At 47.8% G+C, this 25,774-nt stretch overlaps 1 protein-coding gene across 9 annotated transcripts; it reads right to left on the bottom strand.

The window, feature by feature from the left end:
* Positions 1–293: 293 nt before the first annotated feature.
* Positions 294–25,774, bottom strand: GJC1 (gap junction protein gamma 1). Of its 9 annotated transcripts, none has more exons than XR_007158237.2 (5): positions 23,724–24,971; positions 7,063–7,176; positions 4,646–4,721; positions 3,100–4,509; positions 294–2,861 (listed from the first exon to the last, which is right to left on the bottom strand). XR_007158237.2 is itself a non-coding variant. In XM_048047837.2 (5 exons), the coding sequence occupies exon 5, from the start codon at positions 4,488–4,490 to the stop codon at positions 3,309–3,311; it is 1,182 nt and encodes a 393-aa protein (XP_047903794.1). In that variant the 5' UTR covers positions 4,491–4,509; positions 4,646–4,721; positions 7,063–7,176; positions 18,096–18,699; positions 19,469–21,124; the 3' UTR covers positions 294–3,308. The 9 variants fall into 9 exon arrangements, 8 of the variants coding, with proteins under 8 accessions (XP_047903794.1, XP_066837963.1, XP_047903795.1 ...); XM_048047837.2 differs by lacking the exon at positions 23,724–24,971 and adding exons at positions 18,096–18,699; positions 19,469–21,124 and having other exon boundaries at positions 294–4,509; XM_066981862.1 differs by lacking the exon at positions 23,724–24,971 and adding an exon at positions 25,643–25,774 and having other exon boundaries at positions 294–4,509.

Raw genomic sequence — 25,774 nt, 5'->3', positions numbered from 1 at the left:
GGACAATATCAGCACGCTCATTCATATGCATAAATGCAGATTTTTGTGTTTTCAGGAGTGGTACCCTTTCCAAGGTCTGACTTCCAAAGTTTAAACTTTTATTTTTTAAATTCAATTGTTCTTGTCACTGAAGATCAATTCACGTGCAGAAAGGCTCTTTATTATACTGAACAAGGTCAAATTTTAAAAAACTTCAAGCTGTGTTCCAATACAAATCACTGAAATACCCCTCTTCTTCACTCTCATATCCAAAGCATATTCATTGTTGGAAAAAGAAGTCATCTCAGACGATGTTCAGTAATCCACTGGATTTAATACTTTTTTTTCCAAACTGCATCCAAAACCAGAGAATGACAACACAAACTCAAGTTATGTTCAGTGTTTTTCTTTGTCCAAAAAACTGTTCTGAATATTTATTTCAGAATGGCTACATTAAGCCAAAACAAGAGAGCATTTTCAAGTAATGCATGTATCATTTCTTCAAAAGGAAAAAAATCCAACCCAATACTTTGAAACTGAATACAGTCACAGACATGAACGGTTAGAGCTTCAACATACATCCTCTACTAACAACAAACAGTTTCAAAGAAAATGTGCACTTTATACACAATTAAAATGGAAACAAAACAGTAATAAAAACAGATCCATCACTTTGTATTTTTGGAATGAACTTAGTGTTGGGATTGAAATACTCTACACACTTTGCTTGCTAACAGAATTACTTAGTGGTTTGGACAAAAGCTCACAGGACTGACCTGAGACGGTAACTTTATGCAGGTAATGGTTTAGATCATGAATTAGGAAAGGGCTAATACAAACAACAGGTGAAGCAGCTGTTGTGAACTGATTGCAAACAGGTTTTATGCCATTAACAAGAAATGGCTGCACTGATGCAGTTTGCATAGAGAGCAACAGGGGGGAAGAATTTTAGCTTCTTGCCATTCAGCTGATGAAAGGGAGTTCTGAAACCACCGCAAGGGGTTAAGGGCAACGTAACCCTTTTGGGAAGCTGAAAAGAACAAGTGAGATGCAGTGCTCGGGATAATGAGTGGAATGTAGCCATGAATCTGTGTTTATCTCCAGGCTCCAAACGTCTTTCCCTAGTACTTTCTGACAACATGTTTTTCACCCAACTTCTCCATCACATGCAGCTCTTTGCTGGCAAAGCCTCTCTGCCCATCCTCAGGCGGCACACTTCTCTTCAGACTCCTGTTTAACTGAAGGAACACTATTAATAAACTTTCTCACCCCGCACAGCTAGTCCCATCTCACCAGCTAGCCATCCCTGCCTGAAACTCCACTTCAGCTTTTAGAAGTGGGTATATACTTACTGAGTTTATCATCTAAAAGACATCACCCTGAAACTTCTCTGCGTTAAATTCAGAGGTTACTCCTCTCCCAGCACAGAGCCCAGGATGTGCTGTTAAACAGAAAGCCAGAAAGCAAGTTTTCTTCCAAACCTCTCTGCTGGAGGCAAACTGGATAAGCTCTTGCTGACGTTCTGTGGAGGGTTGCACTGGCTCTGGGCACACTTACGTCCCTCTAAAGCAGAGCTGAGAGATAGCAGGGAGAGATATCTATGCCTGGACACTCCGACTGTCTGGTGTCCCAGAGCAAAAACAGACTGAAAACAATTCAGCAAAATATCTATTTTCAGCAAGTGCTTGGGTAGACGATAACTGCAAGCACATGCCTGTTTATCCTTAGTTTATATTTAACATAAAGCCTATGCTTAGCTGTTCTGCAGACGGGAATGGAGTACAGGTTTACACGTTCTCTGTGTAGCTTTACTTCTCAGTCCCGTTCCCGGTCAGACCGTAACAAGGGCACTACGGACTGAGGTAGCCTTGAAACAGAACAGTCCCCTTCCCACTGGAAGCAGGCCCCCAAAATAAATTAAATACACAAAAAACTAACAGAAGAGGAAACAGAGCAAGGCCCTGAACACATTATAAATAGTAGCAAAAAGCATACACATTTACCAGCATCCCTCAGATATTAATGCTCATCCTTGCCAAAAAGACACCGCCAGAAGCGGTGAATACCGCGTTCCCCTTTTTCTAATTATAAATTCAAGTTTAATGCCAAAACCACAGAATGCCAAATCTGACTGGTCTCTCAAGCAGAAATCTAAATTATACATATTGCTCTGTCTGAACTAAGTTCCTCGGACATAATGGAAGGAAGAGGGGTCTGGAATAAGGCATTATCATTCATATTCGGAAAGGGCTTTGTAATAGAACTTGTGCAGACAGCTTGTGTGTACGGGGTTGTGGGGGGAGGAAGGTTATTTCTTGAATGTAATGCATCGAGAAACAAAATTAACGTGACTCCTTCTAACCAGATTACTCTGGAAGATACAAAAATCTTACCCAAAAGGTATTGTAACAACGTGATGCCCTTGGGGAGCGGGGTGTTACGTAACAAGAGACCTCAGAAACGTCTTTCCGTAGATATCACATAAATATGTGGAATTACTGAATACAGTAGTTTCTGTTTACTTTTTCTGAATGTTTTACAGGAGTTTGAAGTCTCTCTTCCCTCCTGTTGAATAAAGCTTGCAGGGAGGTCTGACCCCACTCTGCATTATGGCTGACAGGCTTGCTCTGAACACAAGTACTCTAACACACACGCATTTTTTCCCCCATTTTCCATAGGACAAAAAAATGTAGCACATAATAGCTATAGTTTGACACTTCCGTTTTGTAAGTAGCACATCATTTTTGTAAAAGATACAGTCAAGAGCACCATTAGCAGATGTTTTCCAAATCTTTCTCTGCTCTGCTATGAAGTGACTGGCACCCGTGGGCTGCCTGGATAACTGGAGACTCCTCTGTGCTGTGTGCATGTTCAAGGCACTTCTGAAATGCAGCATAGAAAGTTTTTACATTTAAAACAAACAAAAAACAACAACAAACCTGCGGACCACAGTAATAAAACTAGCAAAATGCTAACAACTACCTACTGTTTTCTCCTTATTAATATAAAAATGTGTAACTTCAGAGATCCAGTGTACAAATACAAAAATTGTGCATAATAAATGTACTATAATACTGTACATACAGCATAAACCGTTCAATGAGAATGATTTAAATATACCTATTTGTCTCCTGGCTTGGAAGGCAGAAGAATAAAGTTCTATAATCCTAGAATATGCGTATAAACACTTTCTTAGAGCTTGAATCACTAGCCAACGGTATCCCTGAAAATAAGCAGAACCAAATATTTACTTAATGGAAGCCATTATTCAAGGGGTTGCTGGTTATGATAAACTAGGAGAAAAAAACAATATATAAACTCAGCCAACGTTAAATCCAGACACAGTTCTTTCCGTCTCCTGATTTGCTACTGGCACTGCTTTTGTTTGAGCCTGCTTTGGACTTCTTCTCTCTGGAGCTGCTGGGATTGTTTTGGTTGTTGTAAGCCTGGATCGCAAGGTCCAGGCGTTCCTGAGCCACTTTAATTTCCCTCTGCAGATTTTCCAGGTCAGCAGGAATGTTTTCTTCGTTGCTTCCATACTGCTGTTCCTGAGCTATGTTGGCTTTGTTCTGTTTGTAGGCCATTTTGGCATTGGACAGTTCGGTATATTGGATTTGATCTGGCTTGACGGCAATGTTATAGCCAGGAGGAGCAGATGGTGTATTCCAAGTAAAAGGGTAGTTGTAAGTACCAGAATCTTCCAGCTCTTTTCTCTTGTTGTTTAATGTGTCCCGGATTGTGCCAAATCCTAAATGGAGCATCTCCCAGACATTCAAAAGTAAACACATACAGCTCACCCCATACATTATTAGCAGGAAAATGGTCTTTTCAGTTGGCCTTGAAATGAAGCAATCTATCTTATGTGGGCACGGCTTTCTGCTACACACAAATATGGGGCTGACCTCAAAACCATACAAAAGATACTGACCCACAAGAAATCCAATTTCAAACGTAGTCCTTGCCAGAAGCTGCAGCACGTAAATTCTCATGAGTCCATCTTCACGAATTCGTCGCCTGCCATCATGCTTAGCTTTGGCAGGGGCCGGCTGCTCTTTGTTCTCCCGTTCACTTTCCAGCTCTATTTCTGGGTACATCATTGGGTCTTCCTCGTGGTCATCTTCAGCTTCCTCTAAGCCACGGTGTTGTTTCCAGCGCGTTGAGAAGCTTTTACTTCTGATTCTTCTGTCAGCTTCGCTGTGTTCCACCATCCGGGCAATTTTGTGAATTGCGTAGCCTAAATACATCACAGACGGAGTGGCTACAAGAATGATCTGAAACACCCAAAATCTCACGTGCGAAAGAGGAGCAAAAGCATCGTAACAAACATTCTCACAGCCAGGCTGCTCTGTGTTGCACACAAACTTGCTTTGTTCATCATAATAAATGGATTCTCCTCCCACAGCAGTTAGGACAATCCGAAATACAATCAACACTGTCAGCCAGATTTTGCCAACAAAGGTTGAGTGATTGTGGATCTCCTCTAACAGACGGGTCAGAAAACTCCAACTCATGGTGGTCAAATAATTTTATCTAAAAAACAAACAAACAAACAAAATCCCCAGATGTTTGAGTTTATCAGCTTAAGCCTAAATGCCGCAAATATTCAATTAAGAGAATTAGACTAGAATTTTACAACCAAACACACAACTTTTGTTTGTGCTATCACCTGCTATCGGGAAACTCCAGCTGCCAGGATTTGCTTGAAGATCCTGTGTCTCCTCTGCAGGCTTTTGAGAAGTCCACTATACATATACATAAATCAAAAAAAAAGGAGTTAGCTGCCATTTCACAAACAAAACTTGCGTTCAAAGCTATTTCCAAGCAGAAGAGAAAGACACAGCTGCTCTGTGTTTCAAATGTTAAAAATAACATTTACACTTCGGGCTGAAATCTCCTAAATACAGTGGAACAAAAGCTCAGCTCCTGTGAAATTTTATGGGCACCATTGGCTATGTCCCATCACTGAAATTAGCATTTGTTTTAACTGCGTGGAGGCATCCAAGAGCTGTTGAAGTCTGAGCTGGCAGTGTTGGCCTCCACCATAGACAGTGGAAACAGTTCTATCTATGGAGCAGTGCCAGCTGCTGCAAGGCAGAAACGAATTGCCCAGCCAAAGCCTGAGAGGCAGGCAACTGCTATTATCTTTGTTTTAAGGACAGGACAACCTTACACAGATTGTGACCTGACCAATGCTATCCTGCAGGTCTAAGCCAGAGACAGCGTGTGACCCAAGTGACAACTCACTTCTAACCTTATGGTCAAACTACTCTATTTTGGCTCAATCCCTCAGGGAGGCCAACAGTCTCACTTAAGGCACAGAAGACCTTAGGATATGTATCTCGTAGTGCCACTGGGACAGTGGAAGGAAAATCTAGTTAAAGAAGATACCTATTAGAGAGCAACCAATATAAGTTTGTAATCTTAACAATAAAAAAAAAAAAAAAAACAAACACCACTATCAGTGGAAACTCAGAGCTGGGAGTACTGTGAAGTATTACAATGAACAAAAAGCTAGCAACACTACGGGCCTACCTGGTGCTTTAAGTAGTAAAACTGGTAAAACAGAAAGAACCATTTGACATTGCTATAGCACAGGGGATATCTTTCAGTCCTCTGATGATGTTAAAGATGTAACAGTAATAGAAATTTTCAAGTCAGAAAAAAAAATGAGGAACACTTGGTCAAAGGTTCAGGATCTTGCTAGGAGGAAGCAGGGCAAAAAGTAGTATTGTGACCCTGGACTTCAGGAGAGCAGACTTTGTCTTCTTCAGGCATTTAATTGGAAGAATTCCATGGGTTAGGGCCCTGGAAGGAAGGGGGGTCAGTATTCGACTATCACTTCTTCCAAGCTCAAGATCAGCGCATCCCTATGAGCAGGAAGGCAAGCAAAGGGGCCAGGAGACGTGCATGGGTGAGCAGGGAGCTCCTGGTGAAGCTCAGACAGAAGAAGGAAGTCTACAGCATGTGAAAAAAAGGACAGGCCACTTGGGAGGAATATAGGGACACTGTCAGAGTATGCAGGGATGTGACAAGGAAGGCCAAGGCCCTGCTGGAATTAAATCTGGCAAGGGATGTCAAGGACAACAAGACGGGCTTCTTCAAATACATCAGTAGAAAAAGGAAGACGGGAAAATGTCGGCCCACTGCTGAATGGGGCAGGTGCCCTGGTGACAAATGATATGGAGAAGGCAGAGTTGCTGAATGCCTTTTTTCTTCAGTCTTTACTACTAAGATCAGCCCTCAGGAATCTCAGATGCTGGAGACAAGAGAGGAAGTCTGGAGAAAGAGTTCTAAAAAAGGAGTTCTAAAGGAGTTCTAAAACCAGAACTGGAAAAATCTCTGGCACTCTAATCTTAAAATCTATTTGGTCTTATAGCAGAGAAATTTGAGGAGACTGAAAGAAAACTAAGATTTACATCTATTCAACTTCTTCCACACAACTACGAAGTTGTTCACAGGCAATGTAACGAAATTTGAGGGGATGCAATCAATGCGGAACAAAACGTTTCATTGAAAAGGCAACAGCACGGGCATGATGTGGTTGGGCTCTGTAGAACGTTTGATTTATTACTTCTTGATAATGTGAGAAAAAGATAGCATGATACAGTATTTAAAAAAGCACACGTTAAGAGAATTAAAGTTAAAGATCTTGAACAATGATTCCCACGTTAGAACAAAGATCAATCACTCTTAATTACAGCGAGTCCTACAAAGGCTAGAAACAGGCCTGGCAACCAGTCTGCTTTTTCCCCTGAACAGAAAATGGCTGCTGACAAAATCCACAAATGGCCCAGAAGTTTGCAGGCTGACAAAGATAAGAATGTCAGTGATGCGAAAAAATGCATTGTTTGAGAGGCTGAGTCCACCGAAACAAAAAAATGCTTTAGCCAAGCTTAATGTAAGGACATAGAGCTAAGCAGAAGAACAAGTAAGAGAGCAGTTACTCTGGACAGCAGTTAATAGGAAAGGGAGTCAGGGTCCTAATGGGCAAGGGTGTCAACGAGCACTGGCAACAGAACAAAAGTGATTAATGCAATCCTTGGTGGTGTAACATGCAAACAGGAGCAAGGAGGGTGACCTTACCTCCTTGTTAGCGAGACAGCATACAGCGCCCGTGTCTGCATCCTTCAAAAGTTGCTTAAACGTCAGAAAGTGAATGTAGCAGTCTCAAAGCCATCCGAAGAATGGGGAGGATGCCTGAAAGTGAAAGATTTAGAGAGTTCAATTTGTTTAGCTGGGAAACATGGGAAGAAAGGGGCGGATTACTGGTGATTCACTTAACCTAGTGTCTGTCAATTGAGCATGCAATCAACCTAAGGCTTATAATCGACGCTCTTAGTAGGCAACTATGTTACCATTATGCCAGACAGAACTGGCTGCCAAAAAAAAGCATTTTAATGGGCAAAAGAGACCAGAGGGGTCCAGGCCCAGGCTTCAGGCTCTGACCCCTTGTTTCAGAAAGCTCCCTGACTTCAGCTTTGCAACCCTGAGTTCTACGTTCGTTACAGCAAGATGCGAGAGGCTGCTTCAGCCCCCCGTGCTTGGCATTTCCCAGTGGCTCACTTAGATTAGGACTCAACACGGGTAGCAGAGGCTGCAGACACCGTGCGCTTGAGGAGACTCCCATACGCTGAACGGAGAGCTCAAGTGAAAACTGCGTCCAAATCTGGGGAACAGAGTTAAGAGCCGCAACACTCCCACTCGCACCGAGATGCTTTATCAATCTAGGCAACAAACAAGAACACGCAACGGCATGCGCACGTTGCTAGCTGACATGTTTGAGCAATGAGGGCAAAAAAAAAAAAAAGGGTTAATTTTCACTCACTGACAACATCACGGCCAAATTCTTTTCTGTAAGGAAGCTACTGAGCAAACTCAAAAACAAACACTGTTGCTGGTTTTAATTTGGACTAAAGGCAGGAACCAGCCTTTAACTTTTCAGGTGGCAGTGTTCATTCCTGGATGGCTGCTAGCAGAGAAGATTTAAATTAGAGCTGTATCCATATGGGAGAGGAAACTGAATCTTGAATTTTAGATGAGCTGCTACCTTGGGATTGCACCACGTTTTTCGAGGTACACGTCAGCCTTTTCAAGGTATGTTTTCTACCTGAGGACGGCATCACTGGCGTCACAAATGTACAGACACCGACAATGTAGACATTTACGTTTCGATTAACCACAGCCTTCAGGTGAGGAAGCCATACCAGCTGTGCATTTACTAACCAAGACTTCTGTTGATTAGAGAGCTCTTACTGCTACAATTTGAAGTTGCTGAAAAGCTCTGTTTCTCTTTGACAGCAAAGTGTCATTTATTCCAAATTTAGTTTCAGTCCAGAGCAGCGCTGCTGATACAAATATGGGAAAATCCACCAGCTGGCAAAGAATGTTTGGCACCTTCTTTGTCTTTTAGGCTCAAGCGAAACGACCTGGCATTAACCCGCTGTTCTACTGAGGTGCTCGGCCCATCCTAATGGGAAGTAACAGGAAAAAAAGTTATAAGCAGGATTAGGCACTTAAAATTCTTGAGTTTCGCGAGATCAGCCAAGGCTAGAGAACACATATTTCTGCCTCTACAACACGTGTACTGCAGGACCCAGATATACTGCAGTAACCTTCACCTAATGTACACTTAGTGTCTCCCAGAACTGTTGTTCTGGCAACATTTAACTCAATAATTCTCCATTGTTTGAAGCAAAAGTCTATGGACACTGACACACATCTGAAAAAGGCAAAATGTCAGCAATTTCAGCTAATTTAAGTCATGCCAGAAAGTGCATTTGAGAGAGACTTTCACTCCTTGTATTTGTCATAAGCTCATTCCAGCACTTAGAGCAGAGGCGGCTCCTTGGAGCAGACAGGACGCGGGATGCAAACAGCACGACGCTATCTCTGACAGCGAGCTGGCTCCTGTGAATTAAAGTTCTGTGCACCAGCTCCGAGCAGACACTGACATCCAGAAAGGGGGGAAAAAAAAAAAAAAAAGGAAGAATTTGGAGCAGGCAAATGGGAAAAAAAATCATTTTCAAGTTAACAGTTTCACTGCAGGAAATCTCCGAGCTGATTTACCACATCCCTGTTGCTCAAACGCTGACACAAGCACTGAACAGCCCCTCATGTGGAGCTTCCCCTGTCCAGCCCATGTGTGCTTTTGAATGTGTTTAAACACGGGATTAGCTTCACCTCGTTCCTGCTTTCCAATCTAGCTGTAATAGCCTCCCGGCGGTCAGGGAAGAAAACACGCGCCTCTGAATGGCAGATTACTCAGCTACCTTTAAGTCCTGTCGCCAGGTGAGATGACCAAGCCGCAGCAGGGACAGGAGGAGTGGAGGCAGCTTGGCCCAGAGCAGCTCTTGTGAAACGTTCCCTGCGATGCCTCCGTGCCCCGTGACGTACGGCACCGATAGCTCGGTGCGCCGTGCGACAGCCAGGGTTGAAGAACAGGCTGCCGAATCCCAAAAGCCTTCCAAATCCCAAACCCCTTCTGAATCCAAAACGCCTTCGCGATGTCCATGGGCAGGAGGAAGCTACACCCAGCTTCGGCCACGGCTGGCGGGCTGCTGCCAGGGCGCACAGGCAAATCCTGCGAGACCCTTCCCCGACCACGGCCAACCCCAGTCGGGGCTTCAGCTCCCAGCTCAGCTTCCCCTGCACGTACCTGAGGCACGGCACAGCCCCGTGCTCCTTCTCACCCCGAGATCCAGCTCCCAGGGGAGAGCAGGAGCCGAAGCTCTCGATGCCACCGACCCTCAGCACGACACCGGCACCTCGCTTAAACAGCAGGCATAGGAGAAAGCCTCTGAAGCCAAAAGATGATCATTACAGGGAATGTTCTTATAGGAGCACTTTTTTTTTTTTCCTTAAAACATATCCTACCGTGTCATCCTAATTAAATTTGATTAATTTATTGCTGAAATATTTGTTTTGTTTTGTTTTTAAGCAATGTAAAAAGATGTGTGCTGATCAGAAAAAAAATCAAGAATAAACGCATGGCAATTCTGTTGATAATCAAAAGAGGTTTCATGCTGCATGAAAGTGAAATTAGGCCCACAGGCTAATTAAAATAGGATTTGAATTAGGATGAATGAATAATTAGCATTATTCATTCAAATCTCATTTACATTGAGATGTAAGAAATTGCATCATTTACAATTTTTGAGGAAGCTCAGCAGTTTTGCATTTATTTTTTTTTTTTTAAACCTGGGAAACAAGTCAGAATTCACTATTAAGAAGGGAGAAAGCCTCGGCCAGACCCAGCACCGGCAGGGTACGAGCCCGCCACGTACCCAGGCTGGCAGCGCGCCGCCACCACCCGCGCTCCCAGCGGCTCCAGCGCCCGTCCTCCCCGGGGGGCGAGGGGAAGGACTCGGGGATCCTCCTGCGGGGATCCTCCTGCGTGACAGCGGCCAGACAGCTCCCCGCTTCCCTCACTCGCGAAGGAGGCACGCTCAGACGCCATTACCTTTATTCCTATGTTTTAAGGAAGCGCTTGCAGCACCGTGCAGCTGAAAAATAGTATGGAAACGACCGTACTGATTTTTATTTTTTTTTTTTAAATCTGCATTACGTAACATTTTGGAGTTAAAAGCCTGGTGGTGCTTTTTTGGACAAAACACAACGCTTTCTCGAGTAACTGGAAGCACCCAGTCATCTCGTGAGCCTCACGGTGGCAAAGAACAGAGAGCAGTTCCGAAAAAGCCACGGCATCAATGTCAATTTGGGAACAGCTTCTGAACAGCGCCTTCAAATCCCAGGCACGTTAACAAGGTTCTGCTGATCCCCAGACCGACCCCCCCGAGCCTAAAAACCCCCTCGTCGAATGATCAGACCGCACGTTCGATGCGGAATATAAACAGCATACTGAAATGCGGGTAGGAGGTGGAGATGTAATAAGATTCTTGTGCTGTCAGAAAAATAAAGATGTCAAATACGTATCTTTTTGAAAATCAACACACATATACCCACCCAAGCATTCAGCTTAAAGATAAACCGGAATGTGCAGCTAAGACATGACCCTCCAGTAGCCCCAGAGTGCCCTCTAGGTAGTGCTAACATGGAAAGCCAAGTGACAATTTTAGCAACACTCCCCCGCAGTGACACAATTCAAACAAAATCGTTGTATGTTTCGTGCTGGCCAGAACGAGCATTTACTTCACCTACAGCATCCAGGACGCGGCATTTCCAGGGCAGACACCTCGGCGCACACGAAATCCCTTCCGAAGAGCAGCGCCCATCGGGGCAGCTCCAGCACGAGGACAGGACAAGCTGCAAGCCCCACTCAGGTGCACTGGGGACTGGAAACCTTCATCGAAAACGGAGGCTGAGCTGCCGAGTCTCTGTTATTTCGAGGGATTTTTGGAGTCCTGCTTTTGGGTCCCTGTCAGCCTGTGTCCCTTATACAGGCTCAGCATTCAGTGCCCTTCAAACCAGTGGGGAAGAGGTGGATCAGCTGCAGGGTGGTACAGCGAGCTCCCAACTTGGGCATTTCTGTAGCAGCTCGGGACAGAGCTGTCAGATGTGCAGTAAATTTGAGGAAGTTGCTCTTCAGATCCGTCCTACTGATGTGAGACACCAAGAAACTTCAGAAGCAAGCCCCAGGTGATGCTGGCGCTCTGATGTGAAATATAATAATGGAGAAAATAAACCGGTCAGCAGATTACACAACGAGACACGGCGCATTTGACAGTCTTTGCAAGGAAACACTCGATCCTCGGGGCAGGAAGGCTCAGCCTCAGACCAAACCTGGGCTGTAGCAGCGCGGTACCGGGCCGAGGCTTGTGTGCCAGTAAGCCTTCTCCCTTCATGCAGCTCATGGGCTGGGAGTAACGACGGATGAAGAACTGCTGCCGGAGCTCTAACAGCCACCGGGTTCACTCTGCTCAAGCTCTCTGCAGCACTCTCCTTAGTCTGAATGCCTCTTGAGTCTCACACACTTCAAAGCATTTCTTTGCAATGTAATCTAAGCCTGTGAAGCCCAGGTGGTTTTGAACAGCTCCTATAAGAGCAGACCTTATGTAGCACTGGCAGAGGCTCACCACCGTTTACTGACTCGGGCTCTGCCCTGCACTGGGCCCCAGCATTGCTGTGCTTGTTCTTCTCTGCATAGGAGTTGGGAACGTACACGAACTCCTTCCCTGTGTCAGACATTGAAAACAAGGCATTACAGGGTTTGAAAAGGGCGAGTTCTTCTTGAGAAAAGATTGAATCTGGACCTCAAGCCATACTAGAGAGAACAGCCAAGCCTGGTGTTTAGAGACCAAGGCCAAGTGTTTAACCAAAACCTGAACCAGACCGGGCTGTCTGCACACAGCACAGCCAGGGACTGCTACGCTCACCCTTGTAACATCCAGAGATCAGCAGCGTGTCCTCAAGAATGACTGTTCCTACCAACACAAATGGCTAACCAAATTGCTGAGTTGGGCCAGGATGGAGTCAGGACTACAAAATACTCCTGGCTGAGCTGGTGGCTCCCTTTATTCCACACGAAATGGATTCCGCAGGCTTTTCCAAGAGATGATCAGAGATGCTCAGCACTCATCTTCCAAATACCAAGAAGTTCTCGCCAGGAGCTGCTCCCAGCTAGATATCCATTCCATGAGATAACACGTGCTCCTTGGCTCAGGACATGAAGTGCTACCACTTGATGAAATGTTTCGGAGATAAGCATGCCAAATGCCCAACAAGCCCGACGCTGTGACAGCTTCTTTTTAAGCAACAGAAGCACCCGCTCACCTCGGTCATTCATTTATACTTTGACGATCTCTAGCTTTCCTTGTGCCAGTATGCATTACCCTAAAAAGTTACAATATTCTGCCAACTTGCAGTTTAAACTACTAATTCTATCTGTTTTCAGTTTACTACCTCAACAGAGCTCCAGGGCAGGCTCCCGAGCAACGGCTACGAACGCAGACACGTCCCGTGCTCCAAGGATGGAGAATCCAGGAGCTCTCTGAGCAGCCGGCTCCGACATTTGCCCACACTCACAGAAAAAAGCTGTTCTCCCTTTAAGTGGAATTTCTTGCGTTTCGATCTGTGTCCATCACCTGCAGTCCCTGCACTAGGTGTCACCGAGAAGAGGCTGGGACCACAGCAGCAAAGCTGTTTTTCCTCTAAGAAAGAATGTAACAGAGGAAACGTTTTACAGGGACTTGAAATACACAGGAAAGTGATTTGGGGACATAAAACCTTTTCCATCCACAGTGCAGGCTGAGTGCCCAAATAAGCTTGGGCTGCTTGCTGTGCAGTCACCCACGACACACCACGTGCGGTGCTATATAAACAACACCTAACAGTACAGTATTTTTAACATTTTAGTAGCCCATCACACCTGTGCCCTCAGCAGTTATTTTAGCATAAACAGCTACGGGCAGTGGAAGGGCAAGGATGGAAAAGCAATACAATGGGGCAGAGCGCAAAAGCCAGGTACCGAGTGACAAGCAGCACTCCAAAGTGACAGCAGGCTTGGGTTACTGCACACACCTGCTGACTAATCCTACAGGTTCAGCTCACTACAGGATATTAAGCTCCTTTCAGAGAGAAAAACAGCATCCTCCTTCAAACCCCACAACAGCTCCTGTACAGACAGGCCCAGCACCACTGCGCGGGACTGCACTGGAGGCAAACAGGCGAAGAGCAGACCCCAGGCAAACCAGAACCATCTGCATGCTCAGGATGCAAATCGGAGCACGACGCCCTGCCTGAAACACCCCTGCAAGACGGACACGTGCTGCTGCAGGGCAGCCACCTTTGTACGTGCCCGAGCGTGTGAGCACTTACAGGGTCCCTCTGCCTCCCTCGCAGCGAGGGCTGAGGTTGGCCGTCTTCACCCGCGCACCGTTTCGGGCAGCCATCAGAGATATTTCCCCACCGTGACGTGATCAGCGATTCAAATAACCACAAAACCCCTCTAACCACTCCTAATTCCACTGCAGCCAACAGCACCACAGCTTTTCCCCACCAGGCTCCTCTTACACGCTCAGAGGGATGAGTGTCAAAAGAAAATGACACACTCGAGGCAGCTGACCCAAATATCACTCTCACAGCCATTTCGAGGGGAAAAACAAAAGAGAGAAGCCAAAAGAGAGCAATTCTGTCTGCTCCTGTAAGTCAGAGGCTCTCAGCTGAGCTGGAGACAATGGAATGGGTATGAACACCTAATTCACCCAGCACCGTATTATGGCAGGAAAAAGGAACTCTGCTAGTGCTTGCTTCATAAAGAAGCCACAAAAACTGGCGTGAATGACACACAAATAAAAGAGACACCCCGTGCCATGACTCTGTCTGCCACAACGCCCCCGATCAGTCACTCTGCAACATTTAAGAATGGCCGCGGCTTCACTGTGACCCAGATTCCAAGAAGACTGCTCTTTCCCAGCTCTGTCAGCTGGTCTAGCAAGAGATGCCACCTCTCCCTACCACGGCATCACTCAAATCCATGTAATTGTTTCCTCAATGGCAGCTTTGTGACTTCGCTGTACAGAAAAAGATGTTCTGAAGGCAAAAGAGGAGTTTGCAATGGAACATGTATTCTAAATCCTTACCAGAGACTGCTTCACAAGATGTCCCGCACTTAAATTAGCTCTGCTAAACCTGGTCAGGGCCTCCCACCTGTTCAGACGAAGGGCAGGAAAGCTTTCCAGACCTCCGTGACTTCACACGACTGTGAGGCTCCTCAGGCAGAAAGCGCTAACCTCAGGAGGATGGAAGCTGTCAGCAGCCAGCTAAGCCAGAAGGCCGCCTTCTCACCGTCGGTTACTGCAAGTTACCGGCACACCGCAGCTACGCACGAGGGTCGTGCTGACCGACGGCCAAGGACAGAGAACCCCAGCGCCTCACCAGACCTCCAAAAGCACTTTCGGTATGACCGGGTGTCCAGCCTGCACGTGGCTGAGCGCGGTACAGATCCCACAGATGCTCCTTCCAGAGAGCCATGCGAAGAGGAAGCTCTGCGCTAGAACAAGGTAACGGCGAAAACACAAGCTCGTCAGGCAAACTGTTTCTTCTGTCGCATACTGCCTGCTGCGTCAACCTCCTAAGCTGCAGAAATAATTGGAAAGTTTGTTTCAGTAAATCCGTTTTCAGTACAATTTGTTTTGAGGAAAAGGAGCGCAGTGAATCCGAGCAGATTGCTGAACTGTAACTAAAATTTTACTCCGGCTTGAGTTCAATGGGAGTTTGAACAGTTTTATTTCACCAAAGACAAAAAATACAGAATGTTAATGTGGATAGAAACTTACTAAGCGATTTTTTTTGTTGGAAATTATTTCCTAGAGTGAAATAAGAAGCCCCAAATTGTCATTTTCCCTGAAAGACCTGAGTACGTTTACAGACCCCTTGGGAAGGAAGCTGAAGCGCAGATCGCGCTCTCCACGCTGCTCCTCACACAACCATCACAGCGGCCGTGAGCTGCCAGAACACGCACACCAACTTTTTTTTTTTTGCCTTCCTGAAAACAGCCACAAATAACTTGAATTTTATGAAGAACTAGAAGCCCTTCTCCCACTGTGCTTCCTGGAAGAAGATGCGCTAACCCAAGCACAAAGCAGCAGGCAGCTCATTTCTGGGCAACTGCCTGCTTTACCTTGCCGTACTTTGTATCGGGCTCGTTATTAACGAGGATTATGAGAAGTGGCAGCACCTGCGATGCACATTAGCCTCCCAAATGCAGGGAAACTGCTTAAATCGGGCACGTGGACCTGTAGATGTGACGGCATACTGAAAAGCTTGGTGCTCGAGTGCAGACAGACCACGGCCCGTGCTGCGCTTTGGTACTGCGGGAGACGGAGAAGAGCACCTTGACTGCTGCCAGAACCGCCCAGCAATGCTGAACTTCCCCCAGCTTCTTATTTCTGAGCTTTCACGATTTTAGGCAGGTGGTCACTTCTCAGCCTAACCTTGTTAGTCGAAGAATGAGCTTCCTGCCTGTGGTGTACGTGCTCTCTTCTGAGCTCTGCCTGGGAGACAGCACACAGCTGCCATTTCGCAAGCCTACAGAGCCACCGAGACCCAGCGTTCAGCTTCACCTCCGCACCAAGCGGGCAGCAGCATAAGCGGTTTGGCCTTAGAAGACCTTGCTTAGAAACTTACCTATAACAGCAAAGGATTATACAAATTGATTATTTTTTTTATAACTAAAGAGAAATAGAAAGCAGAGCATACCAGAACAGACCCTACACCTACACAGCCTCCTTTCAGACAACGGCTGGAGGCCTCTGCAGTCTTCGGACAACCATTTTACTCCCAAGTCTGGCTAAGGCTTCACCATCAGTTTGGTTACAAGTAATTTCCCAGTGGCATTACAAGAATAAAATACTCACGGGAATATACAACCTAGTGAAAAGACGTTAGCACGCTAGATGCCGCGGCGATAAACGCAGGCACAGCCTCACAAGTTGACGCAGCACATACTCAAGGATGCGTCACAAACTACTCCTGCGATTGCTTTACCAGTTCTCTGAAGCACTGACCACCGGCAGGCACAAGCGGCCCAACCGCGCTCTAGCAGAGGCAAGCTTGCCTTCGGAAACACCCCCACCACAAAGGACGCTCCAGCAGCTCGAGCTGCATCACTTCTCGCTCACTCGGAGAAACGGGGGGTTAGCCGCCAAGCGAGGTAATTCCTAGCAAGAAACTGCCGACGATTTCGTGGATTCCCTTCCTTAGGTACCTGCCCCACCACGCTGCTGCCATCCGGCTCACCCACGACCACCGCAGCTTCTGTCCCACCACTGCTAGAGCCACAGGCATCCCGGGCGTCCCTCGAGGGGAGCCTCCCTGCAGGAAGCCACCGGCCGGAGCAGGCTCGCTTCTTTGTGCTGCTAGTAGAGGGACGGCGGCACACAGGAGAAGTGGAACGGCTTCTTCGCATTTCTACTCACGGTACCAAAACCAGACCCGTCTGTTCCTCTGGGGACTCTTTGGCAAATTGGTTGACACTGAAATGGCTGAAAAAAAAAAGAGGCCACAGAACAAAGAGCCAAACTGAGGAGCAGCGGGTTGCCAGCCCTGGGTGGTGTTCACCAAAGAGGAAACGTTCAAGCCGGCTATAACCTTCCTAAAACCGCCTTGGTACCTGGGGACAGCAGGGAGGCGAGCGTGATGCCACTTCTGTAAGACAAAGAAAACCCTGGTGACTTGCAGGCCCCCAAACCCAGCGCTCTTCGAGGAAAAATTGACAATATTTAAAATACAGACGAGAATTAGCGGACCACTGATGTATCTGTATAGATACGATACACCAGGAAAAAAAAGAAAATCATTGAGACTTCTGCAATGGGAACTTCTCCCAGCCTCGCAGAAGGCAGCACAGACCACTTTGATTTTCAAGACTTGTGGCTCCCTCAAAGGCTTCTCACAAGGAATCCGCAAGGCCATACCGGAACAGGGACCGTCCCCGCAGGGATAAACAACTGGGCAAGAGATAACAAACAAGGGTGGGAGTAAACAGTCACTTCCAGCAAGGGAGGGAGTCACAGCAGTTTCACAGGGACACAAGCTGGGACCAGGCCATCATCTGAGTCAACGGGACAGTAGGAGGGCGGGCAGCGACCACGTACCCTGATGGTAATACCCCAGGCAAGGAAGGCAAGCAGCTGTGAAGAACAGCAGAAAAATATTATGGCTGTAAGTAACCTGGTAGTAAAGTGGTAGATGAAATCGCATGTAGATAAAGTGATGCATACACCAAAAATAATAGTAATAAAATCCTATTTCACACTCAAAAGGATGAGCCCTGAGTTGACCTTGGCGCAGAAAGAGATCCTGGGGCCGACAGGCTGCTCCACAAAAGCTCCAGCGCTGCTCAGCAAGTTCCAGAAAGCGACCAGCACCTGACCAGGATCGGGGAAGGAAGGGAGGGAGCGCAGAGCACGCTGCTGCGGCATCATGGTTCCCCGTGTGTGGTTCCCTGCATCCCAGACATGGTGCCACCCACGCTGTCCCCGCCACAGAAACAAGAGAGCAGAAGCAAACAGCTTCGGAGAAGGACAAAACCCACCACAGGCACACGCTGGCTGATGTAGGAAGAGCAGGAGGGAAAAAACAAAAGGTTAAAGGGGCAAAAGGGTAGGGAGCTGCAAAGAACCGCGTAGCCTGGAGGTGGAATGCAGTCGATTACTCACTGCTCCTTCAAAACTGAAGAAAGGGACAGTTGTTCACGCAGTGGGTGAGTCTCCAAGCAGAAAGCAGCCAAAGTGTGCGAGGGGTTTCAAAGATGCTTCTGTCGGGCTTTCTTTTCAGCCCCCACCGCGGGCCGGTGCCACAACAGGACGCGAGGCCAGGCGGCCGCCCCGGCGCGGCTGTTCCTGTGCAGCCGCGATTTGTTTCTGCCAGCAGCTCCACAACGCAGCGCTCCAGGGAATCAGACCTTCCAGACACCCAGATCAATAAGGGCTTGGCTACAGACTGCAAAAAGCACGAGAGCAGGCTGAGGAATACAAATCAAGCTGGATCCTGCCAGAGAGGTGGAGATTCCAAGTGCAGTGGGAGTGAAGGCTTGAAGCGAGCCAGGGACTTCGGAAGATCGCTGCCATATGGCTGCACGGGACGCCGATGTGTACGTCTTCCCGAGCGCTTCGGTTTTTGTTTCTGAAATATCCTGGGAATCCGTCTCCAACATGAAATTATTTCTCCTTTTAAAAATAGTTCAGCTATGCATTTGAAAGCCAAAGGAACTCTTGTACACGAATGACTGCTTTATTTAAAATTGAGGCATTTGTTGATCACCTAAAAAAAATGTTTAGTGGGAGAATCATTTTTTTTTTTCTATTTTTAAGTAAAATCAGGAGTAAATGCTGCGTCCAAGACAGCATACCAGCAAGACACGCATTTTTCATACATAATTTTAATTTTTACACCATTTAGGATCACCCTACCATCTGCACCAGCCCGGTGTGCACAACCCACCCACCCCAAGCCCCCGACCTGCACAGCACCACCCGTGTAACATAACAGCAAGGCTCCCGGAGCACCCAAGGAGGCAGAAACTCCCCCTCAAGGTAACAGGGAAAGCATCCCCACGCACAAGAAATACAATCGCCCTTCCAGGCTCTACAAGCCTGTCCAGCCCCGGGATGTCACCGCAGGACTCAACACACCCTTATGCCCCAAGAGCTGCCCGACCTCCCGCGCGCCGCCTACTTCGGAAGCACACCGCAGCTATCCTTGGTTTTAAAATCCCAAATCATCTTCCATTAGTTCAGCTCAATCGGAAAAGCAGAGTGGAACCAACTGGTTGCGGTGCGGTGCTTTTTTGGGGAGGGCTTTGGGGATTTTTAGGAGAGAAGCAGCATGCACAGCCACCTACAAGGCAAATCAAACAATCCTCAGAGGGAGATTAATGGCTGAGAGGAACACGGTACAAGGTACTCAAAGGAAAATCACAAAGCGCTATTGTCATCCACCTCTCCGGCACCACTGAACGCGGTATTTGTACTTGAGAAGCACAGCAGGCAAAACGTGCCCATCCCCTAGAACGAACGCCTCCTCTCCGTACCTCAACAGCATCTCGCGCAGGGTCATGCAGATGCAATCCTGGCTGTCCTCTGACAAACGTGTAACTAAAAAGGTGGAACTAACATCCGTACGAGCGGAAAGCTGGTATCGTGTCCTTATTTAGGCAAAAAGCTGGCTGGCTCCAATGATTTTCATCTAAGAAAGCTAATAGGGAGAAATCCCTCGCTCCTCTGCAAAGCACAAATCCCAGTTCAGCGAGACGTTTAAGCACATGCCTAATTTAAAGCTCGAAAGAGATCCTCCTAATAACCGGGCTGCTTGCACATTTACTGCTAGGCACAGGCTTAAGTACCTGGATGATCTGGAAATACCCCACAGCCCCCGGAAAACAGACTAAAGCAGCTCTGTTTCTAAATTAATCACAGGGATCCAAACAGAACGGCTAATATTAAACCGGCGGGGGGCTGTGCGCGCGCACACATCTGTTCAAGTTTAGGCATATAAAACATTTTTCAGCCCAATGACTCCATAGGGAAATGCCTCATACATCAGCTCATCTGACTCAAATTTTCCATCGCATTTCCCTTCATACAGTTTTGCCCATAAATACGCTATTTATGTTTCCAAACATAGCTTTTTATTTCTAGAGTAAGAATGCCCTGTATCTCGTGTTATTATTTAAACCCCCGGGTTCATTCTTGAAATGTAATTGTTAAGAAATTATTATGGAGGAATGGAACTAAGACACCTACATTTGCAGGAGGAAAAAGGATTTTTTTTCTGCAGTATTTACCATTCTCAGTATTTCCTCCAGAAGAGTGTTACCCAAAAAAATACTTGGTAGCACCCTACCTGCCCAGCCACATGTAGCCGTACACCAATTTAGCTCAAAACGAAGGATTAAGGCACACTATATTTCAAAGAAACCCAAGGTTTTAAAAATCCCAACCAGATCTTCCAGAGAGTCCGCAATTTGGAGTGAACTGTGTTACTACCCACACAGTGATAAGGATTTGTGTTTATTGTAGGAGTAGCACGGAAAAGGAAATCCAACAATGCAGTCTTCCCTTCCTAGAAGGAATTTGAAGATAAACTCATTTTTGTGGCTTCTGGTAGAAAGCGAACAGTCAGTTGAAAAGATGATAAACACTGGGAAGCGAACAGATCATTTAGTTGTTGAAAGAGTAATTCTTTCCAGAAGCAGAATTTAAACATCGAGCAACGTAAGTAGAACAGCAAGTAAAATCTGAATTTATCTCATTCTACCATTCTTAGCCACAGCTTCAGTCAGAAGCAAACGTAGCACGAGTACAGGGTGCTGCAATTCCAGCCCCGCTGCCCACAGGAAGCCCAGCGAGCAGCTGGGACGGCCGATAATTAGGTGGGGTCCTGCGATAATTAGGAGGGGTCCTGCACAGCACCTCCATCACCGCACGAAGCGCAGCCAACGGGGCTGGTCCCCAGAAGGGGACGTGGCCGTGGAGCAGGGACCTGCTGTCAGCAGCACGCCCGTAACGCGGGGACCTGTAGCTGCTGTCCCTGCGTCCTCACGTGGGCCAGCGGCGGTAAAGCCAGACCGAGCATAAGGGGAAATATTTAAAAATGGGAAGCATTAAGGAAATGTTTCTCACTGGAGTAACTCCTGTTATCCAGGAGACACTCCGAAGGTGTTTGCCGGATGAAAAACAAACCCTGGAAGGAGCATGGGAAGAAAGGATCACCTTCAGCGAGACATCGTCCATCCTCAGAGCCCGCCGAGCTGCGGGGAACAAAGGGGTCCGTTATCCGCCCAGCTTTTTACTCCAACTGTTTAATGATCGTTACCATCGCCTGAGTCTGTGCCACCATTCAGAGGGTCCTGTCTGAGCAATCAGGCTAAAGCACAAACAAGGGACCTGCTGTAATTCGCTTTGGTTGCCTACGTGGGAGAAAAAGGCTGGTGAAAATCCGAAGTGGCATCAGAAAAACAGCCAGCAAATCGCCTCCCTCCTGCTGGCGCAGCGCAGGCAGCAAGTCCGTGATTTCCCTGCTCTTCCCAGCCTCAAAAGGAGCAGCAGAGGACGGCTCATCACCCGTCACTACCTATAGCACGGCGCTTTGGACAGGCTGCTGCGAAGTAAGAGCTGTGGCATTTAATCCCCTCGCGCTGGTGGACGAAGGGGCAGCGAGCTCCCCAGCCCGCGTGGTCACGGTTGGCTCCCGCGCAGGAGCGAGGCCCGGCCCAGCCGCGGCGCTTCCCAGCGGGGAAACTCGGGGCACGAGTGCCCCGCGCCACCTCACAGCAGGTGAGCGAAACCACGACGAGTTGGCGAAGCCGATGGGAGAACCCAGCTGCTGTCACAGCTGTTGGAAGAGGACAAAGCACAGCGTTAACGGGAACTACAGCTGTACAGCTACAGAGGACGGGGCACTGTGCACCCGTGACTGCGGACAAGTGACCGCCGGAGGAACACTGGTGGACGGATTCAAGAACATTCACCAAAATTCAACAGGTGAGCACAATCTGCCTGGGTTTCTCCTTTCCCGGCTTCCACAGACGCCGTTTTGCTTTCAGAAGGAGCTGAGGGGTCACCACACCGCAACACGTCCTTACCCCCAGCGGGGCTGCTCAGTAAAAGCTGCGTGGGGCGCGCTGAGGCTCCTGGCGCGGCTCCTGAGCAGCAAGACCCGACCCACACACGTCCCAGGCGCTCGGTCCGTAACGCAGCCACCAGCAGAGCCACTTTCAGGATAAAATTACTCCTGATAAAGTGCTTCTACATTACTCTGTTGGTCTTAAGCGTCAGAACTACACCCACAGACAATTCCAAGCACCACAAGTGTTCTGGACCTCACCCTTGACTTGCTCTGGATGGTAAAAAAAAAAAAAAAAGGCAGTTTTAGGGGACTTTCGGGGACTTCGAGGAGTTGCTGGCAGTCGACACATCACTAAGTGAACAATTCTGTACATTAAAAACTCATCGCAAACTCTCCACCAACAACTAGATTTCAGTTTAAGATTTTTGCCCTTGAATCTTGTCCCTGTCGGATATAAAACTACGCGAAGCCAGAAGAATCCTTCTAATATTTCACCTATGCAGCACAACTCCCAAATTAATTATCTTTTTAAACCACAGAAAATTCTTTAGAAAAACTGTGTCTAAAATTGAAACTGTGAAGCACGCACTAAAATCTTTCCTGAATTCTTAAATTGGTCAGAACTTGTCCGGAGCCTGATCACAGCCTTGCTGTGCCTATGTTAGTCCGAAGACCACTCTGCTGCTCCAGCTGTTTTCCCCACAAACACTTACAGTTACCAGGTTTTTGATTTCAGCCTTCTCTTTGCTGAGCAGTGGACAGGACCGCTGGAAGCCTTCACCTCAGCACGTTTCCTGACCCCTTCTAGGCTCTTCTCTAACTCGTTCCAAGTGAGCCACAGTGCTCTCAATCTACGACCCTAATTTTTCAGTTACTTCCCAATATTTGCATCACCTGCATGTATTCTGTGACGACTGGGATGTTTTCGTCCAAGCAACAAACAAGAATATTCACTTATGAAGGGCTAAGAATGGGTACTGACGGAATCCCTCGAGAAAACGGACAGAAAAGGACAATTCCTCACCTGTAATTCACGCATTCCACCTGTAAGTCAATTCAAACACACACACCACTCAATGTTGCTGCATCACCTTAAAAAAACACTTAGTCCCCTTGTTTTTTCTTTAAAACAGAAATGTTTTCTGTTACCAATAATCCAAAGTCTGTTGCATCACCGATAAGACTAAAATTGCAAGTTTTTGTTAAGTCCTAAAGGTAGTCACTTTGGAAGGGGTACAGCCAGTCATTACATTTTTTAATGACTTTTCACAGTTTGAACTGAATTGAAACTCAGTAAAGGCGGTCTTAAAAGCAAACGCAACGCTGAGAGAAGGTAGGCAATAAAGACAAGTAGCCACAACAAATACTAACTGCACAGGTCTTCCACAGTTGAAAAAAAAAAAAGAGATGGTCTCATAAAATAGGTTTCATCTTAAATATAAGCCTTCAAACGTATGTCAAAGCATAACAAAATACTTTCGTTGTTCAGGTTTGCCCCATCCTTTTGCCATTTCAATTCAGAAACATTACTCTGGGCACTGTTTTCCGAGGGGAAAAGACACTGCAGAAGGGTGATGCTCCTCCGAGGAACCACAGAAATATTCCCAAGCCTGACACCAAGCTCAACACGAGCGACCGGCAGCACGCAGCCACGGTGCCCAGCCCCACCGCGCACCAGCTCAGCCCCACCGCTGCTCCGCGCCCGGCGCTTCCCTCACCACGGCTTCGTCACAGCTGCAGGCATGGCAAAAAGCCGGCGGCCGCAGGAGGGTCGGAGCCCGCTCCCAGATCCCGGCCGCCCGCACTTCACTCAGCGAGGCACCGCGTTCAAACTACGGGAACGCCAGGGCCATCCGCTCGGTACCAGCTTTGCCGCTGACCAGCAAGCAGAGGACGGACGGCGAGCAGCCTGCGCATCCGTCAGATGCAGAAAATATGCAGGCGTTCACCCCACCCACGGTCACGCCCTCGGGATCTGCCTCAGTCACGAGCGTGACAGCAGAGGGAACGCAAACGCTGCCCCTCGGGCTCGCTCGGAACCGCAAACGCCGAAGTGAATTTTAGGATTGCTGCTAACGCAGATCCTTCAGCTCTGTTCAGCTGTGTGGGAAGAACGAGGAACGGTACAATAAAGCTCAAGTTACCCCTGTAATTGTATATTAATTGTCTTTAAAAGAAAAGCCTTACGTATCTAGCTTCATATATCAGAGCGGAGCTTACTTGTTCCCCCAGGAAAGCATATGGACAACTTCAGTGCATTCTTCAAAAGAATCCAAGCCAAGGAGAAGGGCACCTTTTCTTTTCCTAGCCACAAGTCTTGACAACAACATCGTTTTTTCTCATTTGCAATGAGCTGAACAAAGGTGGGTTTGGGTAACTGCACTGACAGCAGGCTTGCTGAACGTCACTGAGAAACAGCTTTCTAACAGAAAAGGAACAGGAATTTTTTCTACCAATTATCCTTGGCTTACAGAGTGCAGAAAGCATGGAAATGAGACACGGAAATATCAAGAACAATTGCCTATAAAACACAAGTGTTTTGTTTTCCCTCTTATTGGTAAGGGCTAACTAAACATCCAGTAAAGAGCTGAATCCAGTGCTACCCGTTGTTGCTCAAGAATCCATATTGTACGTACATGCCCTAATTAAATCTATACACAGTCTCCTGTTTGCAATCAATTGGATAGTGGAACAAAATTAGCACTTCCCTAGGAAGCAAGGTCTCAACAGCCAGAAAGCCAGAATTGATTCCTCCCAGCACAAAAGGGAACTGGATAAAATAAAACAAAACACTAAAAATAACTGTACAAATGTGATCCTTGCAAAATTTTAAAACAACAGGTGAAAGGCCTAGCAGAGGCCAAAACTTTCATAACGAAAGCATCGTTATCTGACGCAGGGGCCGAATTTTTCTCCTTGCACTCTGCGTTCACCCTGAGCAGGCAGAAACGCCAAGCAGCAACTCTGCGCTTCGGGTCTGCCTTGAGACGGGGCTAAGAGCCTGTCGGCAGCGCTGTAAGCGTTTACCTGGCCAAGGACTGGAGGGCACCAGGCATTTCTTAGCTTGTTGCGGCGTCCCAACAGCAGCCGTAACGGGGAACCCAACGCTCGGCTCAGCCCAGACCGAGCCGTGAGCGGCACGGCCACCTCTGGGTGCTGTCAGTGCCCGGAGTGCCACTGCTGGTGCCTCTCAAAGGAAAAAAATACCTGTTACTAGGAGCTGACGCCTTCCATACGAGTTCTTATGGCACGAAAAAGCCAAATTTACCACCGAGGGCCGTGAAACCGCTTCAAAGTCCGCCTGCTCCAGCACGTTTCTCTCTAATACCAGAAGCTGCGATGCTTCTCCATTCCTTTCCTGGGGAAAACCTGGTTACCAGCACCCGCCGCGAAAAGCGACCTCCCCGCAGGACCCAGCGCGGTGCCCCCGGGGACATCCGCGGGCACAGACCGGGGGTGCCCGGCCCCGGCCGCCCCCCCCCAGAGCACGAAGGGCGCCGGGGGCGCTGCGGGCATCCAGCGAGGGGCCCCCCGGCGGCGGCTGCCGGCTCCCCTCAGCCCCCCGGCCCCCTTCAGCCTCCCCTCAGCCCCCCGCCTCCCCTCACCCCCACTCCCCCCCCGGTCGCCCCTCACTCACGCCGCCGCCACCCCGCGCCGCTCCGGCTCATGGCCGCGGCGGGGCCCCCCAGCCTCCCCCCCGCTCCGCCGCGGCGGGCTCGCCGAGCCCGGGCAAGGGGGCGTCGGGGAACGCATGCGCGAAGCCCCGTAA

Source organism: Anser cygnoides, chromosome 22 (assembly GCF_040182565.1).
Source record: "Anser cygnoides isolate HZ-2024a breed goose chromosome 22, Taihu_goose_T2T_genome, whole genome shotgun sequence".
In the NCBI taxonomy this organism is placed as follows: Eukaryota; Metazoa; Chordata; class Aves; order Anseriformes; family Anatidae; genus Anser; species Anser cygnoides.
The sequence above is the reverse complement of the archived record's forward strand: the minus strand, read 5'-3'. Positions and strand labels throughout refer to the sequence as shown.